General features: G+C 36.7%; 1 protein-coding gene across 1 annotated transcript; it reads left to right on the forward strand.

Annotated features, from left to right (window-relative positions):
• Positions 1 to 3,757: 3,757 nt before the first annotated feature.
• On the forward strand, positions 3,758 to 17,770 carry ZSWIM2 (zinc finger SWIM-type containing 2; the record flags this gene model as incomplete). Its single annotated transcript, XM_080690285.1, has 9 exons — positions 3,758 to 3,922; positions 5,554 to 5,630; positions 6,487 to 6,527; positions 9,156 to 9,366; positions 10,833 to 11,084; positions 12,045 to 12,129; positions 13,167 to 13,279; positions 14,594 to 14,747; positions 16,961 to 17,770. 9 exons carry the CDS (start codon positions 3,758 to 3,760, stop codon positions 17,768 to 17,770), a joined length of 1,908 nt encoding a protein of 635 aa, XP_080546411.1.
• Between the last annotated feature and the right edge of the window lie 5,322 nt (positions 17,771 to 23,092).

The following is a 23,092-nucleotide window of genomic DNA, read 5'->3' on the forward strand; positions in this document are numbered from 1 at the left end:
AAATTTAGGTTTTCACCATTCCCCTATTCTTCCCCCCAAAGGCATATAGTGTATGTGTATGTATGTATATGTGTGTGTATATATATATATATATATATATATATATATATATATTTTTTTTTTTTTTTTTTGGTGGTACTGGGATTCCTGGAAGCCCTTCTACCTCTGGGCTACACTCCCAGACCTATTTTTACATTTTTATTTGGAAACAGGGTCTCCTAAACCAGCGCGCGCGGCTGGCTTCGAACCTGCGCGATCCTCCTCTCTCTGCCTCCCAAGCGCGGGGATTACAAGCGTGCGCCACCACGCCCGGCAAAGGCATATAGTATATTAAAAAAAATAAAAGCTTACATAAACTTGTGTCTGATAAAAAGAAAAGAGGACCCATAATTAACAGAGTTCATAGATTCTTGTTGGTCATTTACATAGCATGGTCACTTACATAGTTGGTCACTTACATAGCATGGCCACTTACATAGCATGGCAATCACTAAGGTATGACCGGCCCTATTTTACATTTTAAAAAATTAGTGCCTCCCCGTGTAGTGGTTGGTGGTGACTATTTGCTTCCAGTCTTGACATCAAGGCATCCTGTGTTGTTTTTGCCAGGTATCAGTATTCTGCTTCTCTTTTGTTCCTATTCACTTCCAGCAAAGACAAGCTCCTATATTTATTCATGCTTTTAATCCTTCAGAATCAAAGCATTAATTATGTCCAATTCATGTATCATTCTTTCACTGGTACCTTTGCATATTGTTTACTGTGCAATAGGCATGGCCAAAAGCTGAAGTTTCCCTGTAGATTACATCTCCCTAACTCGACTCCACACACACCAAACCTAGGTATTCTACATCATCCTAAACCCATCTCTATCCATCGTTCCACACTGCCTGATCCTGACATATGCACATCCATGTTGAGATTGGCAACTGACTTCTTCCACTAACTTCTGTTACTTCCATTCTCACCATTCTAATATTATAAGTCTAGTGGGGGTTTTTTGCATCTTGATTTGAATAGAGTAATGTATTGATTTCTGTCTTTCATGATGAATTATATTGAGGAAAAGTCTACAAATTTAATACATAAAACTCAAGTTCATCAATTAAAAAAAACAAAGACATTTTTGTTTCTAGCAGTGACTACCTCTTTCTTCTCTGGGGTAATATTCCTCAAAAAGTATGTTACGAGAAATAATGCGAACTTAAGGGAGAAAATTAATTCTCCAATTTAATATTTGCGAACTACGACCTTTGTTACACACTTTTAAGAGATGTAGCAAACATATGGGATAGTCACCTGGCTATAAAAATGTTTCCAAAGTTTTAACTGACAGATATGAAAACAAATGTCTTACAGCTAGACTGAAGTTCTGTCTAGCAGTCTGTGCTTTCTCCTTTAAATTTCTACAGCAGCCTGAATAATGTTATTTTACCATCCCCCCCACATGAATTGTGAATCTACATATATTCAGTTTATATGACTAGTGTGTTTTAAGCACATAATCTTTTAGAAAATGTTATTGATCACCTACATATAGAACAAATATCACAAATTCTAAGTAAAACACCTACAACTTTAACAAAGCTTGCTGTTTTTAAAATTTGTAAATAACTATAACCATATATTATACACATGGGGTGGGGGTGAACAATGATTGAATAAACTGCCTTCACTCTGAAACACAAGTCAACTTGTTATATAGAAAATACGTATCATTACTTTGAGTTCTTGAAAATGTATTAGTGTGTATAATAAATCTAAGTTATAATTTCTTTTGTTCTCATTATTAGTTCTTACTTAATGTTTAATGTTTTATTTTAACAGCGAGTACCATGAAATTGATGTTACTGTTGGAAGTATAATATATAAATTAGATGCTATTAAGAATGGAACACAAAGCTGGACTTGGTGGTGCATGCTTGTAATTCCCGCTCTTGGGAGACTGAGACAAGGATCGAGCACATTCAAAGCCTGCCTCAGCTACTTAGTGAGGCTCTCAGAAACTTGGCGAGACCTTGTTTCCAAATACAATATAAAATAGGTCTGGGAGTGTAACCTGGAGGTAGAAGGCCCCTGGGTTCCATCCCTAGTACCACCAAAAAAAAAAAAAAAAAGAATGGAACACAAATGAAATTCGGTCAGTGAAGCCAAGCATGGTGGCACACACTTGTAATCCCACTATTTGGGAAGCTGAGACAGGAGTGTCACGAGTACACAGCCAGCTTCAGCTACTTAATGAGGTCCTCCACAACTTAGTGAGACTATGTTTCAAAAAAGAAAAAAGAAGAATATAACTAAGCCAATCATGAGAAAGAGGGAAGGGGATGGGATAGGTGGGAACTGGGTAAGAGCTAATTGGGTGATGTCTGCATGTATATCTCCACCATCTTGCATCCCATTAAGATGTATGAATACAATGCACCAATAAAAAAATTTAATAAAAAAGAAGAAAATAGGGCTAAAGGTATAGCATAAAGGTAGAATGTCCCAGAGTTCAATCCCCAGTACTACATAAAAAAAAGGAAAAAAAGATAAGAAAAGAAAAGAAAATAAAAAGAAATTCAGTCAGTAAAAACTTTGAACGTAGGGTTGAATGATATTCATCCAGGTATTTCACACAGGAGAACTGCCATTACCATCATCATTTTTTCATACCATAACTGTTGCCATTTTCTCCTTTCTGCTCTTAACATAATCTAGGTGTGGCTTCCTCCCACGTAAAATAAGGCAAGTACCTTCTGTCTCTGTTTATATTACTGGGTCATCAAGTAGTGCTATCCCCTGCTTTCAATTTCTTAGAGAGATTCCAGCAATATGGCTTCTTTTTCAGTAATTATGGCTCCCAATGTTGACCCATGCTTTATTACAGTTCTCCCCCTAGGACATAACAAAGCTCAGAAATATTTAGACACTGCATACACTAAACAAAATTTTACTCCTGAGAATACAGATTTGTAACTTTAGAGGCCAGGCGCCCAGAGTATATAGATTTTCTGCTACCACCCCAAGTCCCAGCAAACAATTTTTATCCAAACATGCACTTCAGAGATCAATGTTCACAGGGAGAGAGAGAGAGAGAGAGAGAGAGAGAGAGAGAGAGAGAGAGAGAGGAAGAGGAAGAAGAAGAAGAAAGGAGAGGAAGAGGAAGAGGAAGAGGGAGGGAGGGAGGGAGGGAGGGAGGGAGGGAGAGAGAGAGAGAGAGAGAGAGAGAGAGAGAGAGAGAGAGAGAGAGAGAGAGAGAGAGAAAGAGAAAGCCATAACTTCCTAGGGGTTAGTCCTATCGTCTTCATCTTCAGTTGTTTAGTCTATGAACATTGTGAGCCATCGGTAAATGTGTGTGGAATAATATCAAATGTCAACAATCACCCCGGGCTTTCTGATAAAGATGAATCACTAGAGGATACTTTTAGCATCCAGAGCCCAAACTGTCACTGAGTTTGCCACAGTCCTAACAAAGATTTCATCAGCCCTGCCTAAGAGGAATCAGCAGAAGGAACTCAAGGGATTTGACAGCTCTGCCTTTGGCTGACCAGCTTTCACGGCAGCCAGTTGATTCAGAGAAACACTCTTCAGTCAAGAACATGTCTGCAAAAGGAAGCGGAGGCTGCTCTGCAGAATCCAGCTCTGGCTGGGCGCAAAGCACGCTGGGCCCCCGGTAAGCGCAGTCACCAAGGCAACCGCACGCTGTTGCCATAGTGACCTGTAGCGTCTCTGAAGGCCTACACCGAGGCCGCCTCGCCAGCACCCCAGCAGGATGCTTCGCAGAGGCTGTAAGGCCTCTGAAAGGCGGAGACATTCCAGCAACAACCTCCACTGGCAACAAGAGCAGGCGTTAAGCAGCAGCATCTACCTCCTGCGAGAGATGGGCCCCACCGGCTTCCTGCTGAGGGAGGAAGAACCTGAAAATAGAAATTTTAGAGTAACTACCACCCCCAATTCATCTCTGCCCAAATGCCAGACCCTGGCGGACTCCTCAGGTTCAGTCTGCCCCGTGAGCTTAGCCACGCTCAAGATTTCTGTCCCAAAGCTGTGTCCCTGCTAGTGCTCCAGTCTAAAACCCTGCAGATTACAGAAGGAAGGGGCTTCTGTTACCAAAGTTTCCTTGATGGAATTGAGGACTTCAAATAGAATTCAGTTCATGGAGACGATGGTCTTAGATCTTTAGGCTGGAAATGTCAGATATTTTTATGAATATTTGGTTTAATTACATGAGTTATCCAGTTTTTAGAGGTCACTGGCTCTGTAAATCAAAAATTGTACTACATACTGTATTTGTTAAATAATATAATATTTTATATTTATGTATCCCATCCTCACTAGTCCAAAATCAACCACCATATCACTAGGAGTTACCTTGGAAGTTTTTAACTTACTGCCAGGTATTTAAAAGTACTGAGTATAGTTTACTAGCCTATCCTTCTTTAAAATATATATATATTGTAATATGTATATATTTAACACACACACATATATATACATATACATATATATATACATATACATATACATACACATATACATACACATACACATACACATATATATATATATAATTTTTTACGGTACTGGCGATTGAAACTATGGGCATTCTACCTCCGAGCTATGCCTTCAGTCCTATTTTTTTTTTTTATTCTTTATTGTGAAAAAGGGTCTTACTAAGTTGTAGAGGGCCTCACTACATAGCTGAGGCAGGCCACAAACCTTTGATCCTCCTATCTCAGCCTCCCAAGTATTAGGATTACAAGGGTGCCCCCATCACACCCAGATTAGACAACTTTTTTTTTTTTTTTTACTTTGCTTGCAAAACTCATTTAACTTAATAGACGGTTTTAACCAATATAGTTTTGGTGAATAAAATTAGACTTCTTCAATAAAATTAAATTTTAAATGCAAAAATCAAGCAAAAAAGCCAAAGTAAGCTACGCTTACAGATGGTATTTAGCTTCAGTCCAGGACAGAATTTTCTTACAGTTTTAGAGCCAGGCATGGTGGCACATGCTTGTAATCCCAGCATTAGGGAGGCTGAGACCTGAGGACCATGGTTGGTGGACAACCTCAGTTACTTAGTGAGACCCTCTGTAACTTTGTGACACCCTGTTTCAAAATAAAGAATAAAAAAATAGGACAGGGAGTGTAGCTTGGAAGTCAAATGCCCCTGGGTCCCATCCCCAGACCCTCAAAAAGAAAAGAAAAGAAAAGAAATTTAGAGCTTGGGGTTTTCTGTTTGGTTTGGGTTTTTGTTGCTATTGTTGGGGTGAGGGCTAGCTTTTAAATTTAGATTTATTTTCATCCAACAGAGATCACTTAAGTACTGTCTTAATTCACACTATAAGTTATTAGCCAAGACAAAGAATGAGGAAATGAAAGATCAGCCCAGAATGTGATGCTGAGACTTAAGAGTTCCTTAGTGGACTCTATTCAATAGCAGATTCAGTTTGAGGGCACCTAAATCAAATTGCCTCTTCAAATCAAATTATATATCAACTAAATTTTGCTCTAACTCTCAAAATAAACTGGAACTTTTTTTAAGTATTTACTTTTCTTTTGAAGGTTTTTCTGGGAAATCCTCATATTTGTAACTGTTCCACATTTCAGAAAGAAGGAGAACTTTGTAAACATATATGCTGGTAAGTGATTTTTTTTAAATAAAGTTTTCTACAAAAAATATATACTGATGTGTTACATATTTTACCTCCTTCATGATTTGAATACAGCAAAATTAAAGGAATTTGGTGTTGGGAGAATATCAAGTTAAAGTGGCCATAACTTAGGAATATATTTTCTGCATTTCACTCTGAAAACTGAGTAACATTTAAATTTAGAAACACTTCATAATGTTAATATGTATATATACAAATATATTTTTGCGGTACTGGGGATTGAGCTCAGGGTTATTATACCTCTGAGGTACACCCCCAGCCCTATTTTTTTTTTTTTTTTGCAGTATTGGGGATGGAACCCAGGGGCATTGTACCTCCAAGCTACATCCTCAGCCCTATTTTTTAGTCTTTTTATTGTTGAAACAGGATCATACTGAGTTGGGAAGGGTCTCACTAAGTAGCTGAGGTTGTCCATGATCCTCAGTCCTCTAGTCTCAGCCTCCCAAATGCTAAAATTACAAGCATGCGTCACCACACCCGGTTCTCAGCCCTATTTTTTATTCTTTATTTTGAAACAGGGTCCCACTAAGTTGCAGAGTGCCTCACTAAGTAGCGGAGGCTCTCCTTGAAACTTGATCCTTTTGACTCACCCTAGCTTCCCAAGTACAAGGATTATAAGCATTCGTCACCACACCTGGCTATATATGTTTAATTTTAAAAGTAAGTTTGACTATTATAAAAGAAAATCAATGTTTTAAATTTATTCATAACACTTTGGGCAATGCAAATGCTATAATCTGTTTCTATTGTAAACTTTTAAAAATATCTTTTTTGGTTTTGTAAAAAAATGAATATTTTAACTCTTTCTACTTGTGAATATTAGGATCTTGTTGAAAAAATTCAAGCTTCCACGAAATCATGAATGTAAGTTTGGGGGTTTGTATTTTTTTATTTTTTTATTTTATGAGTAACAAATATGTTATTTTATTTAAAAATATATGGTATAGGTGGTTATTTTTCTAGAGAACTTGATAATTATCTGTAGCACAGCTTTACACTAAAAAAGTTGGAACATTTTTTCTTCTTTAATAGAAAATGTAACTTTATATGCCATTTCAAAGTAAAACACAATTAAAATAAATGAAATGATGACCAATTATTTGGTAGAAAATTATTTTTCTCATATCCTAAGCAAAGATTTAGTGTGTTTGCATCTAAAGTTGTTTTAATTGTGGAGGGAAATGAGAATGTAATTTTTAGATCCATAACTAACATGGTACAAAATTTTATTTGAAAATAACAAAGAATTTGGAGAGTAGGTCAACATTTAACTTGTATGGATGAAATGGAAAAGAGAACATGCATGAAGTCAGACAATGTAGTCATCATGAAAGAGAGGGTTAAGGAGACAGTGACATTTTAGAAAGAATCTTAAGTCTGTCTAGACTGTGGAGGAGGAAGTACAAGGTGCAGGCTCTGGAAACAAGAAACCCACACAAAATAGTAGTAGAGCTGAAGAAAGTTAAGCCATGGTGAGAGTGAGTGAGAACATTGAGAAACAGAGCACAAAATAACCAGGATTTGTAGAATGACTAGACACATGGGAGAAGAGGAGGAAGGAGGGAAAATAAAGAATTGCAAGGTATCTAGTTTTTAACAGCAAATAAAAAGAAAGGCAATATGTAACATAGGTAATGTCCAAGGGGAGCACAAGTGAGGGAAATCTGGTATTTACAATGCCTGTGAGACCTCCCAATTGAGCTGTCCAGAAGGTGACTGGAAACACTGTTGACAAGCTGTGGCAATCAGTGGCACAGAACTAATGGCTGGCTAGATAAAAAATGGGAGACATTTTGAAAGGATATGTACAGTAAGAGAACAATAGGAAAAATCCCTGTGAAACACTAGTACTAGCCGGGCGTGGTGGCGCACGCTTGTAATCCCCGTGCTTGGGAGGCTGAGACAGGAGGATCGCACGGGTTCACAATCAGCCTCAGCTACTTAGTGAGGCTTTCAGCAACTTAGTGAGACCCTGTTTCCAAATAAAACATTAAACTTTTTAAGTACAAAAAGAAATAACATAATGCAAACAAAACATTTTATTTACTATTTTGTATTTAGTAGATTTTACTCAGTGTCTGTTCAGTAACTGTTCAGTAATTGTTACTAAAATAATTGGGTGTCAATATGGAGGAAACCAATTCAAACCAAATACTCACCTCCAGGTTATACCAATACAACCATCAATATGGATGCCATAACAAATAAAAACAATAGAAAATCCAGCAGAAAAACTCTGAAAGACTAGCACTACTATAGAGGAAAGATGATTTTTAAGAATTAAAACATGAAAGAAAAAAATGGGAAAAAAGAATCTAGGAGACTCTGGTCAAAACAGTAGGCCTTAGAATTTAATTTCTTTTAAAGACAGCAGGATAGAGAAAATTCAGAATTCAACGAATACACATCCCAAGGGTCCAAGCAATATAGTGCCTACATTATCCTAAGGATGACTAATCAAATCTGTGAAGAACAAGGCTCCTAAGACAGTTTTGGAGGGGAAACACAAGAATAAAACAGGAAAATAGGCACAACTAATCGCCTTGCTCCTCTATCATTTATTTACTCATTTATTCATCAAAAAATATCAGTTAGCCGGGCGTGGTGGCGCACGCTTGTAATCCCGGCATTCAGAAGGCTGAGACCGGAGGATCGCGGTTTATGGACAGCATCAGCTACTTAGTGAGGCCCTCTGCAACTCAGTGAGATCTGGTTTCAAAATAAAGAATAAAAAATAGGGCAGGGGTGTAGCTCAGAGGTTGAATACCCCTGGGTTCCATCTTCAGACCAGAAAAAAAAAAAAAAATATATATATATATATATAAAATCAGTTATACTAACTACCCATATACCTGTTTCCCCTTTGCGTATACATGCCATCATTTCTTTTAATACTTTTGTGTGTCAATACAAGATTTACTTATGGACCAATGAACAGATCAAAATATAAGACATGATCGTGACACTAATCTATGGATAAACAGAATCTCATCCAAAATCCTTATAATGAAGCCAGGCATGGTGGCGCACGCCTGTAATCCCCGCGCTTGGGAGGCTGAGACAGGAGGATCGCACAGGTTCGAAGCCAGCCTCAGCTACTTAGTGAGGCTCTCAGCAACTTAGTGAGACCCTATTTCTAAATAAAGTATAAAAAATAGGTCTGGGAGTATAGCCTGAAGGTAGAAAGCCTCTGGGTTCCACCCCAGTACCACCAAAAGAAAACAAAAACAAACAAACAAAAAAAATCCTTATAATGTAGTTTAGGCTGATCCTTTTCAGTAACAATAAATACTTTGATTCTTTTTATAATTTTTTCTTCTTTTAGCTCTGAAAGTATAAAAAAAAAGTGATCAGTGTCTGTGTCCATAATAATTCCACTAAAACTGTCTGTCCAAAACTTGGAAAATTGTAGCTTTCAGCATAAGTCATTACATCTTTTCTGTTTTTAGGTTTGCTGACAAATTGTAATTCTTTGGAAATCTTTTTTACTAGCTGCTTTAAAGTTAGGTCTGGTGGAAAGAGAAATAAATGATTTGCTACGGGGTATACATCAAGCTCAAACTCCCCAACCAGGAAAGAACGGTGAAAATGCTCATGTGGAAGAGGACGGGGACGTTCAACAGAAGGAAATGGGTCCAGAGGATGTCTGCCCTATTTGTCAAGAGGTGCTTTTAGAGATCAAGCTCCCCGTCACCTTTTGCAGGTGACGTGTTTGTGTTTTGTCTTTGGATTCTAAAACCTTAGAAAAAAATTCTAATTTAACATGTTTATAATTGATTACATTATGAGACATGTTGATGGAAAGCTGTACTGATGACCGATTTATATTTCCTCACTGTTTCTTTTGTTTCCCATCACATCTCTTGAGAGGTTCTATTTTTCCTTTAAATATTTCTGGGTTATATTTTATGGTTGAAAACTTAAAATGTCACTCTACCATTATTTTCCCTTACTTTTAGATAATTAAAGGAGGATAGTTTCCATGATTTTATTTTATACACATGAATAAATGATATGGCTTAGGATAATTACAAAGAGTTTTATGAAAGTACAGATTGTTTTACTTTGAAATTTAAAAAGTTATTTTTAGTTTTTAAAAATTCTGTCTTTAAAACTAAATAGTTTGAGCCAGGCATGGTGACACATGCTTGTAATCCCAGGATTCGGGAGGCTGAGACAGGAGGATTGTGTTCGAGGACAGCCTCAGCTACTTAGTGAGTCCCTTTGCAATTCAGTGAGACCCTGTTTCAAAATAAAGAATAAAAAATATGGCTGGGGGTGTAGCTCAGAGGTAGAATACCCCTGGGTTCCATCCTTAGTACCACAAAAAATAAACCCTAAATTGTTTAAAATGTTTTTTGAGAGGCACACATTTATAATATTTGCTATGGTACTTAAAGGCAGCCATTTGCTAGTGAAACTTCTTTTTTCTCTTGGTTGCCAAAATTTTCATCCACATTGGAGTTTTTCATATGGCTGCTTCTACTGTATATCATAAGATTATGAACTACTTCTCAAAATATTTCTCACAAAGGCTATTTCTTAGGTATTTATTTTAGCAGATATAGTATGATTTCTACAAAAAAAACAGTGACACTCCTACTCTTGGTGAAGTATTTTATTTAAAGAATAATAATTATAATTTTCCTTTGTGTTAAGACTATATTCATTCTCACTTTACAAATAAAAATTATTTTATGCAAATTCCATTTCATTGAAATGGGGGAAAATTTGTTTGGGTTTCTGATATACTAAATTAAAGATGACAAATGAGATTTGTGTATATACATATGTGTGTGATCATGCTGCATCTCAAAAATCAGCTCAGTAGCTGGGCGTGGTGGCACATACTTGTAATCCCAGCGCTTGGGAGGCTGAGACAGGAGGATTGCGCAGGTTCAAAACCGGCCTCAGCTACTTATTGAGACCCTGTTTCGAAATAAAATATAAAATAGGTCTGGGAGTGTAGCCCGGAAGTAGAAAGCCTCTGGGTTCCACCCCCAGTACTACCAAAAAATAAAAATAAAATTATAAAAAATCAGTTCAGAGTCGATATGAGAAATAAACATGTGAACACAGAAATTGTTTATATACTTGTAATATATGAATATGTGTTAGGTATATATAAAACTGTTTGCAAAAGATTAACTTGAATTTTATTTCTGACAGATTTGGCTGTGGCAATAATGTTCACATAAAATGCATGAAGATCTTAGCTAATTATCAGAATGTGACATCAAACACTTCCATGTTGAAATGTCCTCTGTGCCGAAAAGAATTTGCGCCATTAAAACTTATTTTGGAGGAATTCAAAAATGCTAGCAAGCTTGTGACTACAGCTGAGAAAGAACGACTGGACAAACACCTTGGAATTCTCTGTCATAAATGTAAACAATTTCCAGTTGAGGGAAATTGTTATAAGTAAGTGTCGCCAGTAAAATTGTAAGTGTGCATTTTTTTTTTAACTTTACAAAGCTTCGACCATTTGAGTGCCTGTCCTTCCTCTGGCCATCTTTCTTCCTGTCTTATGTAATGGCAGCTTATTTGGGGTTTCTAGCCCGGTGATCCCATTTTATTTGGCAAGAGTATTGGCTTTGCATTCTGGTCTGGGTTGAATCTGAAGTTGCACCCCCATTTCTGAAATAATTGGCTTATCAAATGAGAAACAAGTCTAATGGGCTGTAGATACTATAGGAATTCAGAGAAAGCTCAGAAAGCTAAATTTGTCTGGAGGGGAGGTAAGGAAGGGGCAGGCTGTAGAGAAAATAATGGTCTTCTAGGTGTATCCACATCCTTATGCTCCAGAACTTGTATACCAGGTTACGAGTCTTAGGAATTAAGGTTGCAGGTGAAATTAAGGTTTACAGTCAGTTGACCTTGAAATACAGACATTATCTTGACCTGCATAAACCCAGTATAATCACGAGGCTTCTTAAAAGTGGAAGAGGGTGGCAAGAAAGAGAGAATGCAGCTGTGGAAAAGAAGAGTGATGCTGCGTTGCTTACTTTCAAGACAGAGCCAAAGGTCATGAGCTATGGAAGCTAGTGTCCAGAGGCTGGAAAGGCCAAAGAAACAGATTTCCCCCTAGAGCCTTAAAAAGTAGCACAAGCCTACCAACTCCTTGTGTTTAGCCCACCGAGACTCATGCCAGACTTATTAAATCCTGCAGAGCTGCAAGATAATACATTTGTGCCATTTAAGCTGATAAATCAGTGGTAATTTTTCACAGCAGCAATAAGGAACTAATATACTGTACAGCTTGGAATGGGTCATGTTTGGATATTTGGATGATTTCCAGGAAGTTTTGGTCATAATTTTCAACTAAAAACATCACAATGATTGATTATTTTTCTTGCACATCTTGGTATTCTGCATCTTTAGGTGTACTGAATGCACAGAATATTACTTGTGCCAGGAATGCTTTAACAGCCTCTGCCATCTTCCTCACACATTTGCATTTCGTAAGGTATTGTGGCCATCTTAAATCTAATATGGGGCTTGTATTTGTCTTTTTATAAAGATAAGTGCATCTAGGGCTAAGAAAAATAGAGAACAATCTGGAATGAAGTTGAGTGATATTTATAAGAACCTAAAACCATATTTTTAGGATAACTCTGTCTTGCATTGGTGTATAAGGTAGCCAGTTCCTAAACTGATAATTGATAAAAATCCAACACAAAAGCAAGCATGGGCTTGTAGCCATTACACTTAAAATTTAGTTTAAAGCTGGGCGTGGTGGCGCACGCTTGTAATCCCCGCGCTTGGAAGGCAGAGACAGGAGGATCACGCAGGTTCGAAGCCAGTCGCACTGGCATAAGAGATCCTGTTTCCAAATAAAAATATAAAATAGGTCTGGGAGTGTAGCCCAGAGGTAGAAGGGCTTCCAGGAACCCCAGTACCACCAAAAAAAAAAATTTAGTTTAAAAAGATTTCAACTGTATAAATTGGCTTATACCATAATTGACAAGCACTTATGATTCTCCCTTTGAGTTTCTTACACTGATAATGAAACAGCTTTGCTGAGGTCATTTGAATTGTACAATTAAATAGTATCTTCTTATGATGGATAATGATGCTACCTTTTTCTTATCATGAAATATAAAACATCCGAACTACCATTAATACTTTTATTCTTAAAAGTAATGTCATATGGGCTGTGCAATAGCACGTGAGACCTGATGATTATTTAATTATTATTATTTATTTTTTGGTGGTACTGGGGATGAACCCTTCTACCTCCAGGCTACACTCCCAGACCTATTTTATATTTCATTTGGAAACAGGATCTCTTAAGCCAGCGAGGCTAGCTTCGAACCTGTGTGATCCGCCCGTCTCCGCCTCCCAAGCACGGGGATTACAAGCGTGCGCCACCACGCTCAGCAATAATTTATAATTTTTGATGTGTAAAAATTGGTGTACTTTTAAGTAATGAGTATTATTCACATTATTCTGTAATTGATGCATATGACTTGCAGTGTAACATCTACTTTTTGCCTACTACAGAAGAGAAACCAAAGATGGATATCACTAGAAAAGAGATCAGAAAAAGGTGAAAAATATTTAGATATTAAAAATGAGATAGAAGACAAGATGCCACATTTTCAAGAAAAGCAAGGGTGAGGTTCTCAGTAAAATGCACATTTTTGGTATGACTTTGAATCTTTAAAAATTTTTGTAGTTTGATCAATTTTATCCATTCCTTTACTTATTGGGCATTTGCTATATAACAGGTGCCATCATGCAAGTGAAGCTCAAGGTTCTGGGATGAGACTCCTTAAATCCAATCCTAGTTTATCTACATATTGTCTCTGATTTTTGGCCTAGGTACTTCACTTTTCTCTGCCACACTTTCCTCATCTTTAAAATATGAATAATTATAAAATAACCTCCTAAGAATTTTTCAAGTATGAAATGAATTAATACACAGAGGTTGTATTCAAATAATAAATAATGTTGTCAATTATTAATTCTACAAGAGATTGTACTAGGTATTGAGGATACAGTAGTTTCTTCAGAAATCAATCATCTAAATAAATATAAATTAAAATGACCTAAATTATTTATTTGATGCCCTAACTAAACTTAGATCTTTAGGTCCATCATGTTCAGAATCAATGCAATAGACTTTTACATTTTTATTTCTTGATTAATTGATTGGTTTGTTCTGGATATTGAACCCTACCTGAAAGCTACACCTACAGCCCTTTTTATTTTTACTTCAAAAGAGGTGGTGCCAAGTTGCTACGGCTAACATTTAATCTGTGATTCTCCTGTCTCAGTCTCCCAAGTATTATAATTACAGGCATCAGCCACCTCAGCTTTGATACAAAAGATGTTTTCTATGCTAGGGATTAAACCCGAGGCATACTGTCTTTGAGCTATATCCCCATTCCTATCTTATTTTTTATTTTTATTATTTTTGAAACAGGGTCTACCTAAATTGCAGAGGCTGGCCTCAAAACTGTGAAACTCCTGTCTCAACCTCCCAAGTACTGGGTCCACAGGTGTGTGTGTGACCACACCCAGCTAATACAATAAACTCCTTAACTCTAAATATATGAAATGTATTGTCTTTGTTTCAAGAAAACCTTGGGTTTAGTTACACTGTTTTTCTATAAAAGACCTATGTTAGCTGAGTGTGGTGGCATGCATTTATAATCCCAACATTTGGGAGGCTGAGACAGGAAGATCATGGTTCTTAAACAGCCTTGGCTACTTAGTGAGGCCCTCTGCATCTCAGCGAGACCCTGTTTCCAAATAAAGAATAAAAAATAAGGCTGGGGATGTGCTCAGAAGTAGAATGTCCCTGGGTTCCATCCCCAGTACCATAGGAAAAAAAAATAGATAAATAATAAAAGACCTGTGTTCTTCCAGAGATATCATTGAATATGAGGCCTTAGGTATTCATACAAGTGCTTATTCTCATTCAGCCAGGTTTACACACCAAAACACGTCGTTAAGTCACTGCCTCTTCGATTGGTTACAAAGAATAGTAAGCTGCTTGCTCCGGGGTACCAGTGTCGACTTTGCTTGAAGTCATTTCATCTCGGCCAACATACAAGACAGCTGCCATGTGCTCACAAGGTAAAAGTCACCCTGTTATAATTTGACTTTACCTTTGAGGCCAATTTTCACAAGTGAAGTGGCAAGCTAAGTTTCTACTTTCCCTGTTTAGTTGTACCTTGTACAGAGATGTCAAGATTGCACAGTAGATGAAGACAAGCTGCTCTGGAGACCAGTAAGAAGGCAGCTCTAGCCCTTATTATTTTTTTCAGTACTGGGGATTGAAACCAGGGACATTCTACCTCTGAGCTAAAAACCTAGCCCTATTTTTTATTCTTTATTTTGAAACTAGGTCTCACTAAGTAGCTGAAGCTGGCCAAGAACCTGTGATCTTCCTGTCTCAGCCTCCCAAGTACTGAGATTACAAGTATGTGCCACCATGCCCAGTTTTCTGCCCCCCAGGACTCATTTCTCTATATATTGTCTGGGGAAAAAACAATGTCACTTTAGCTTAGATACTTTTATCCACTTTAATGATCTGCAAAAGAAAGAGTTTAAACATTTTGCTATGTATTTTAATTGTTTCATATAAATTTACTATAATCAAAGTCATACATTGATTGATTACTATCTGGTTGATAGTCAAGTTTTTGCTAAAGTAAACCAAGTTTTATTATTTTAATAAATATTTGTAGATTTAATGTCATCCTTATTTAAAGTATCTCTCATTTATTTACTATTTATTCAGTCCTAGGGTTTGAGCCCAGGGGTATTCTACATCTGAGCTACACCCACAGCCCCTTTTTATTTTTTGTTTTGAAACCGAGTCTTGCTAGGTTGCAAAAAGTTTTACTATGTGGTTAATGTTGTCCTCGAATTTGTAATCATCCTGTCTCAGCCTCCCAAGAACTGGGATTATAGGCATGCGCTACCATGCCCAGTTTAGTAGCTTCCTTTTATTACCAAATAAAAGGAATATACTTTTAAATATTGGTATATACTTTATGTATTGGAATATATTTCTGTTATTACCAAATATGTGATTTGTTCTTTTTATTTTACTATTATCAAATACATTTTCAACTCTAGATTATTATGAGTTCATAATTTTTAATAATTTCCAGAAAAGGTGGTGGCACATGCTTGTAATCCTAATACTTGGGAGGTTAAGACAAGTAGATATCAGGTTTAAGGCAAGCATCAGAAACTTAGATCCTCCACAACTTAGTGAGATGCTATTTGAAAAGATAAAACACGGCTGGATGTATAGCTCAAAGGTTGAATGCTCCTGGGCTCAATCCCCAGTACCACAAAAAATAGTAATAATTTTCATTAACTAGAAATAGACTGTATACATGAGCAAATAAGGTGACCTAACTGAGGGGGATTGGAGGGGAGGAAGAGGGTAATTCTATAATGTACATGATATATATTCACAAACATATCAAAGTCAATCAGTAAGCCAAATATGAGAAGGAGGTGGGAGGAGGGAACAGGATAGGAATTAGGGAAGGGCTGGCCTCTACTATCTTGTATCCAATTAAGATGTATGACTAAAATGCACCAATAAAAAATTTTAAAAAGAAATAAAAAATAGTATGAAATTAATAGCTTCAATAAGTAGTAAGTTTTTAATAAAATTGCAAAGATGATATTCATACATAGTTTTTCATTTTAATGTTAAAAGTGGAGATCAGTTCGTAGTCATTGTACTTATAAGAAATTTAAAATAGTTTATAAAACATGATAAATCGAATATGTTTCAGTTTTGCATAATAGTTTTAACACACAATTTTTTTTTTTTTTAGGTACTGGGGATTGAACTCAGGGGCATTCTACCTGAGCTACAGCCCCAGCCCTATATTTCATTCTTTTATTTTGAATCAGGGTCTCATTAAGTTGCAGAGAACCTCACTAAGTAGCTGAGGTGAACTTGTGATCCTCTGTCTCAGCCTCCCAAGCACTGGGATTACAAGTGTGTGCCACCACACCCAGCTTAACACACAGTTATGAAGCTGGGAAGTTCTTATATAAATAGCGTAGACTCTCTAAAGCACATGATGTACTTAAACATATCAAAGTCAATCTCTAAGCCAAGCATGGGAAGGAGAGATGGGGAGGAATGGGGTGGGGATTGGGTAAGGGCTAATTGGGTGAGGTGTGCATGTATGTCTCCACCATCTTTTATCCCATTAAGATGTATGACTACCGTATACCAATAAATTTTTTTAAACCAGTAAAAATAGTGTAGATTAAAAAGTGATATAGTGCTAATTATAACTTTTTGTTTTAAGTTTCATAGGACGTGTATTGACAATTGGTTATTCCACAAGTGCAATTCATGCCCTATTGATGGACAAGTTATATACAACCCTTTAAACTGGAAAGGTACAACAATGAATGGACAAGCTCATCAGTCTTCTTCAAACACAGGCATCACTCATCTGTCAAAGCAGGAAGAAATAAAACTTTTTATTCCTGGGACTAGATTAGTCTTAAAGCCAAATAGACTTGGAATTTTGCCTAGTATACCTCAGTGTAATTTTGAAAAAGTCAATATACCTCAAAGTCCAACAGATACCTGTCAGCATATAACAATAGATGATCTATGTTCTGTCAAGTTAGATCATTCAAACTCAAAGAAATTAATCTATGAACATAAAATTAGCCAACATTTCCCCAGGTATCTTCAAGATTTACACATTGAATCACTTGCAAAAATATCATCTCAAACATTCCTTCCTTCCATTGTTCATAATAGTATAAGTTCTGCTGGAATGGAAAACCCATTTGTCAGTGGAAAATACCACACTGGCCAAAGTCAAAAGATGACCAAATGCGGTAAACTTATTACCCATAATCCAAAGAAGACTCTTGGTACTAAAACAAAACAAGACAACAGGAAATCAACTACTTTGCTTCCAGGGGATTTAAATCCTATTGTCAATTGGGATACAACTAAGCCTAGTTCATCTAAAAGTTATAGTCATTGTATGAGGAGAATTAAACGAAAATATAGTCATGTATCAAGACAACCTGTATTTCCCTTTTTACGTACAAAAAGCACTGAAATATCTCTAATAATGGAAGGAGTTCAATTGTGAAAAAAGTACTTTTATACTCATCAGAAAACATTGAAATGTTGAATATGAAAATGTTTTGTTTGTAGAACATAAAAACACATATATACTCACATATATACTCTTGAAAAATGTAGATAAAATTCTGTTATCATTTGCCTATTTGTCTATGAATAACTTACAATGCTTGATGGAAATTACCCCCATTACTTATAAGACAAAGCATCATCTTAGTGAGTATGCTCAAAACATTATAAATTATGAATTATTAGAGCTTTCATATCTTATTTTACACTGATTAAATTTCTTAAACATTTCTAGTTTCTCTGCTTTGAGTCACTGCTTTCAATTACTATGTTTGATAACATATAACGTGGAGGGATTATTTCCAGGTGTTTTTTGCATTTTCCTTGCACTATAATAATCATCATACACTTATAGAAAAATCCAGAAGGTGGCTTTTTTTATTTTTTGCTTTCCTTGAAATTTACTTTTTTTTTGAGGAGGGAAGGGGAAGGTAAGAGGGATTGAACCTAGGAACATTCTACCACAGAGCTACACCCCACACCTTTTTTATTTTGAAATGGGGTTTCATTATGTTGCTGAGGCTGGCCTGGAACCTGCAATCCTCCTGTCTCAGCCTCCCAAGTACTAAGATTACAAGTGTAGGCTACCATGCTCAGCTTTAAAGAAATTTTCTTATACATGAATTCCAAATAAATTACAATGCTGTAAACTATGCCCCATTTATAATGTGTGTGTTGCTATTGGAAATCAAGCAACAGTTGCTAGCAAGGATGTAAGGAAAGAGGAACTCTTTTACACTGTTGGTGGGAATGCAAAGTAGTTCAGGCACTATGGAGATCTGTGTGGAGATGCCTAAGAAAGCTGGGAAGAGATCTACCATATGATCCAGCTCTACCACTCCTGGGTATCTTTCCAAAGGGGTTGAAGTTAGAGAACTACATTAACATATGCATACCCATGTTCATAGCAGCACAGTTTGTAATAGCGAAAATAGGGAACCAACCTAGATATCCATCAACAGAGGAATGGATTGCAAAATTATGGGAAATACACACAATGGAATTCTATTCAGCTATAAAGATGAATGAAATAATAGCATTTGCAAGAAGATGGAAGGAACTGGAGAACATTATGTTAAGTGAGATTAGTCAAGCACAGAAAGAGAAGGGACATATGTTTTCTCTAATATGCCCAAGGTAGCGAGTAGTGGTAATACCAGAGAGACTCCAGATGATGGAAGGGAAATCTCAGCAAAGCTAGAATGGAAGGAGAGGAGAGGAAGAAAGCTGAGGTTGTTCAATGGGGAGCTACATCCGAAAATGTGTAATAGTATAAATATAACATAGTTAAGCTGGACACTTTATTGGGAGGGGGAAGGGAAATGGGGGGGGAGGGCACGAAGCACAATCTAAATGTACACCATTTTCAATATGTTCCGCTTATAAATAAAATAAAATATGGGAAAAATATAATGTGTGTGTCATTTTATTTTTAAGAAAATTATATAAGTATAACCACATTTTTGATAGAATCATTATTAAAAGACCTTAAAGGGGCATTACTGGGGATAGAACTCATGTCATTCTACCTCTAAGCTACATCTCCAGCCCTATTTTATTTTTTATCTTTAAATAGGGCTTTATTAAGTTTTTGAGGGCCTCCTTACGTTGTTGAGGCTGGCTTCAAACCTGCAATCCTCCTGTCTCAGTCTCCCAAATTCTGGGGGACTGTTGTACCACCATGCCAAGCCTCTATTATTGCTTCAAATTTTTCATTTAAAAAATAACCCTTGGATTATTATTTTGCTTAATTTTAAATCCAATGGCTCAGTTGCTTTTCAAGTATAATTTTTTAAATATTCATAATATTGATTTTTTAGTAAAAAGAATAAACCTCACTTGATATTCTTTTGCCATGATGGTAATAGAATATGTAGTCCTATGAAATCATTTTTGAAGATATCATGCATAATTCTTTGAAAATAGATTTTTAATTCAAAGAAATGATTAATTTAACTGGGGTTAATCACAAGCAGAAAGTAATTACAAAAATGTAGTCCAGAGACAGGAACTGAGAGTTAATTAGGGCATAAGCTGCATCTTAAAAGTGAATGGAAGTTTGACTTCTTTCTGATATACAGAGAGATAACCAAATATACTTGTCAAAAAGTCAGGGTTTATCAGCTTAATTGTTTTGAAAAGTAAGGTTAAGGAAGCTACAAAATAATTTCTTAATTAACCAAGTATAATTTGTGTTTTAACAGATGTATAGTCTTGTTCTTAAAGTTATCTTTCAAAAAAGGGTAAAAACTACTTCAAAAACAAAACTTTGGAAAAGCTATAAAGGAACACTAAGAAATTAGGATTCTATTTGAGAAAATGTTGACATATTTTTTATAAGAAAGTATAATAAGGACACTATTCTTTACTAATCAAACTTGTTAAGGATCATTCTGTAATTGTTTTAGTTTTATTATTTTAATAATATACCATGTATAGAATGCCCACGATTAGAAAAGGAGAGTAGAAAGTAACTACTAGAGTAGCAATTTCTTATGACTACATGAGCAAGCATTGCCTAGAATTAAGGATGTGAATTAGGTGAACTCAAAGAGGGGAATTTAATCAATTTGGGGTTTGTTGCTGTTAAAAAAACAAATAAACTTGCCGGGCATGGTGGCCCATACTTGTAATCCTTGCACTTGGGAGGCAGAGACAGGAGGATCGCACAGGTTCGAAGCCAGCCGCTTGCGCTGGCTTTAAGAGACCCTGTTTCCAAAAATAAAAATAGGTCTGGGAGTGTAGCCCGGAGGTAGAAGGGCTTCCAGGAACCCCAGCACCACAAAATAAAAATAAATAAATAAAATACATACATACATACATACATAAATACACTTCACAAAGGGTGTCTTCCTATTTACAAGGGGAAAAAAACTATAATTAGCATACGATAGACTCGTGGAAAGTGGCATGTAACCTAACAGTCCAGTCAGGACCTAGGAGAAGGTGGAAAGATTGTGGACACTGTTCTGGATGCAGATGACATATGGGCAAGATTGCTGCCCAAAGCTCCACCCACTGCTCTCCATCTGCTCCTGATTCAACTGAGGGATCCTAATGATGCTTCAAGTGTCCGCATGCAGCTGTGTCCAACAGCCCTCAAAACCTTTTGCCTTTTCCCAATGCACAGCACTAGAATGACCAACTCATCTCAGTTTACAAAGGACTTTTCCAAATTTAGAACACAAATTTCATGCTCTAAGAAGCCCCTCAGCTCTGAGAAAACCAGATAGATTATTACAAACATTACCCAAGTAAATGTCTTTCAGAAAGAGATGAAATTGTTAACTTCATTTGCTCTGGTATTACCATTTTCTTTCTATCAGCAACTTGGCCTCCTCATAAATCTTTGTATTCTAGGTCTGAAAACTACCTCTGGTTTAACTTGACACTGGATTAACTTTTAACTGGGACAATTGTCCTTGGCCTCCTGTTCTTCCAGCCTTAATTTCTTATGCTGGTGCAAACTAAATCGAGTCCATATGTTGAATTCCCATGCATTTTGCCCCTAGGAATGTTCTCTTGGGTTAACCATCTCCACCTGTGTGGACCAGTCTTTCTGGCTGCTACCCTGACTTTTCACTTATTACAGTATTTTCTTCCACCTGGATTTGTCCAGTTAAATGCTATCAGCAGGCTTTACTGGGGCTCCATCTCATCATCCTCATTGCTATCAGTAGCCTAGTACTTAGAGGCTCTTCAACTCTCAGCCCTGGGTCACAGAGGAGAGCTGCCTCTGCAGGCTTAGTAATACTGGCGTCCCAACCCCACACATTGTTTTTAGCCTTGGTAAATGTATTTTATAGACATTCCCATAGAACATAATCATTGGATAGGACTCCTGGACTTATGAAGTATATTTACTCTAGCATGCCCATTTCCATGGGTTTTAAAATCCATCTTCTATTTTTTATGGCCTTTTAGCATTTCATCTTTACTTGGCAATGGAAATTAATTTTTCTTGCTTCTAGGAATCATTCTGAAGTTATTATGCACTATCACGGAGTCCTTACCAAGTTATGAATTTCTGTATTACAAGAATACTCTCAAGTCAGTAAACTCTCCTCTGCCCAATATTATTTTCTGACATGCTTGACTAAGCACTCTGAGTTCAGACCCAGAGCTTCTCTTATTTTTTCACATTATATATATATATATATATATATATATATATATATATATATATATTATTGGTACACTATAGTCTCACATCATAATGTAGATCATGTTGGCAATGGCATATATTTGTACAGTACTTGGTGCCCTGCTCCATCCTCCCACCTTCCCATTTTCTTCTCTCCCAATACAGGTTAACAATGTTATATTCACACATATACACATAGTCGCAGGTTGCATTTCCATGAATAAACCTCAGTCTTCTTCCTTCCTTACCATTCCTCCCTGACTCCACTGTGAAAGTAGCCAAGCACAGAAAGAGAAGGGACACATATTTTTTCTAATATGTTCGAGCTAGGGAGTATTTGGGATACCAGAGCTTCTCTTCTAATACCTGCCAATACGCAATGGCTACGGTTTGCAGCTTCTTTCAAGTAGTAGGCCCTGTTAGAACAGCACGTCTCTGGCTGGTTTATATTAGGAGCCTGAGTACACCTAGTGGCCATAACAAGAAGTAAAGGTGAATCTTAAAGAACACATGGTGTTTTGTGGGTAAACATATTCTACATTACCTTTAAAAAAGAGGACAGCCTGCTTCAGCATTTTCAAATTCAGAAGATTCTAGGGTTCATAGTTTTCAGGGATACCCAATCAGCTGTTCTCTTTCCTAGCCAGGCTCTCATATTTATATAACCTGCCTGTGCTGGTTGATCATTTAACCTTTTATGTAACTCTACCACATCACTAAATTCTAGAACTTGGTTTCCTTTTTTCCCCTGATGTACAGGAGTATTTCTGTAAGCTATCAAGAAAGTCTACCATCTTTCATGCTTGGTGTTCAATTGCCCACAGTCTTTCATTATCCTTTTCTCGGAGAGCTAAGGGCTCCCCTAGAAAAAGAGACATCCATTTCCATTGTCTTTATAGTTAGTATTTACCAGTATTTTTCAAAGGTCATATACTTCACACCAACTAGTTTATATTAATACATCCTCCCTCAATGTAAAGTATCAATAATTAGACATTCACCATATTCCCAGAGATATCTATTTTTCACTTACCAGAAACAAAGTCAATACAACTATGCTGAAAATGATCTAGCTCCCCAACCTCAAGGTACCAACTGTTTCCTTCCGCCTCTGCT

Source organism: Muscardinus avellanarius (genome assembly GCF_963383645.1).
Source record: "Muscardinus avellanarius genome assembly, chromosome: 2".
Taxonomy (NCBI): domain Eukaryota; kingdom Metazoa; phylum Chordata; class Mammalia; order Rodentia; family Gliridae; genus Muscardinus; species Muscardinus avellanarius.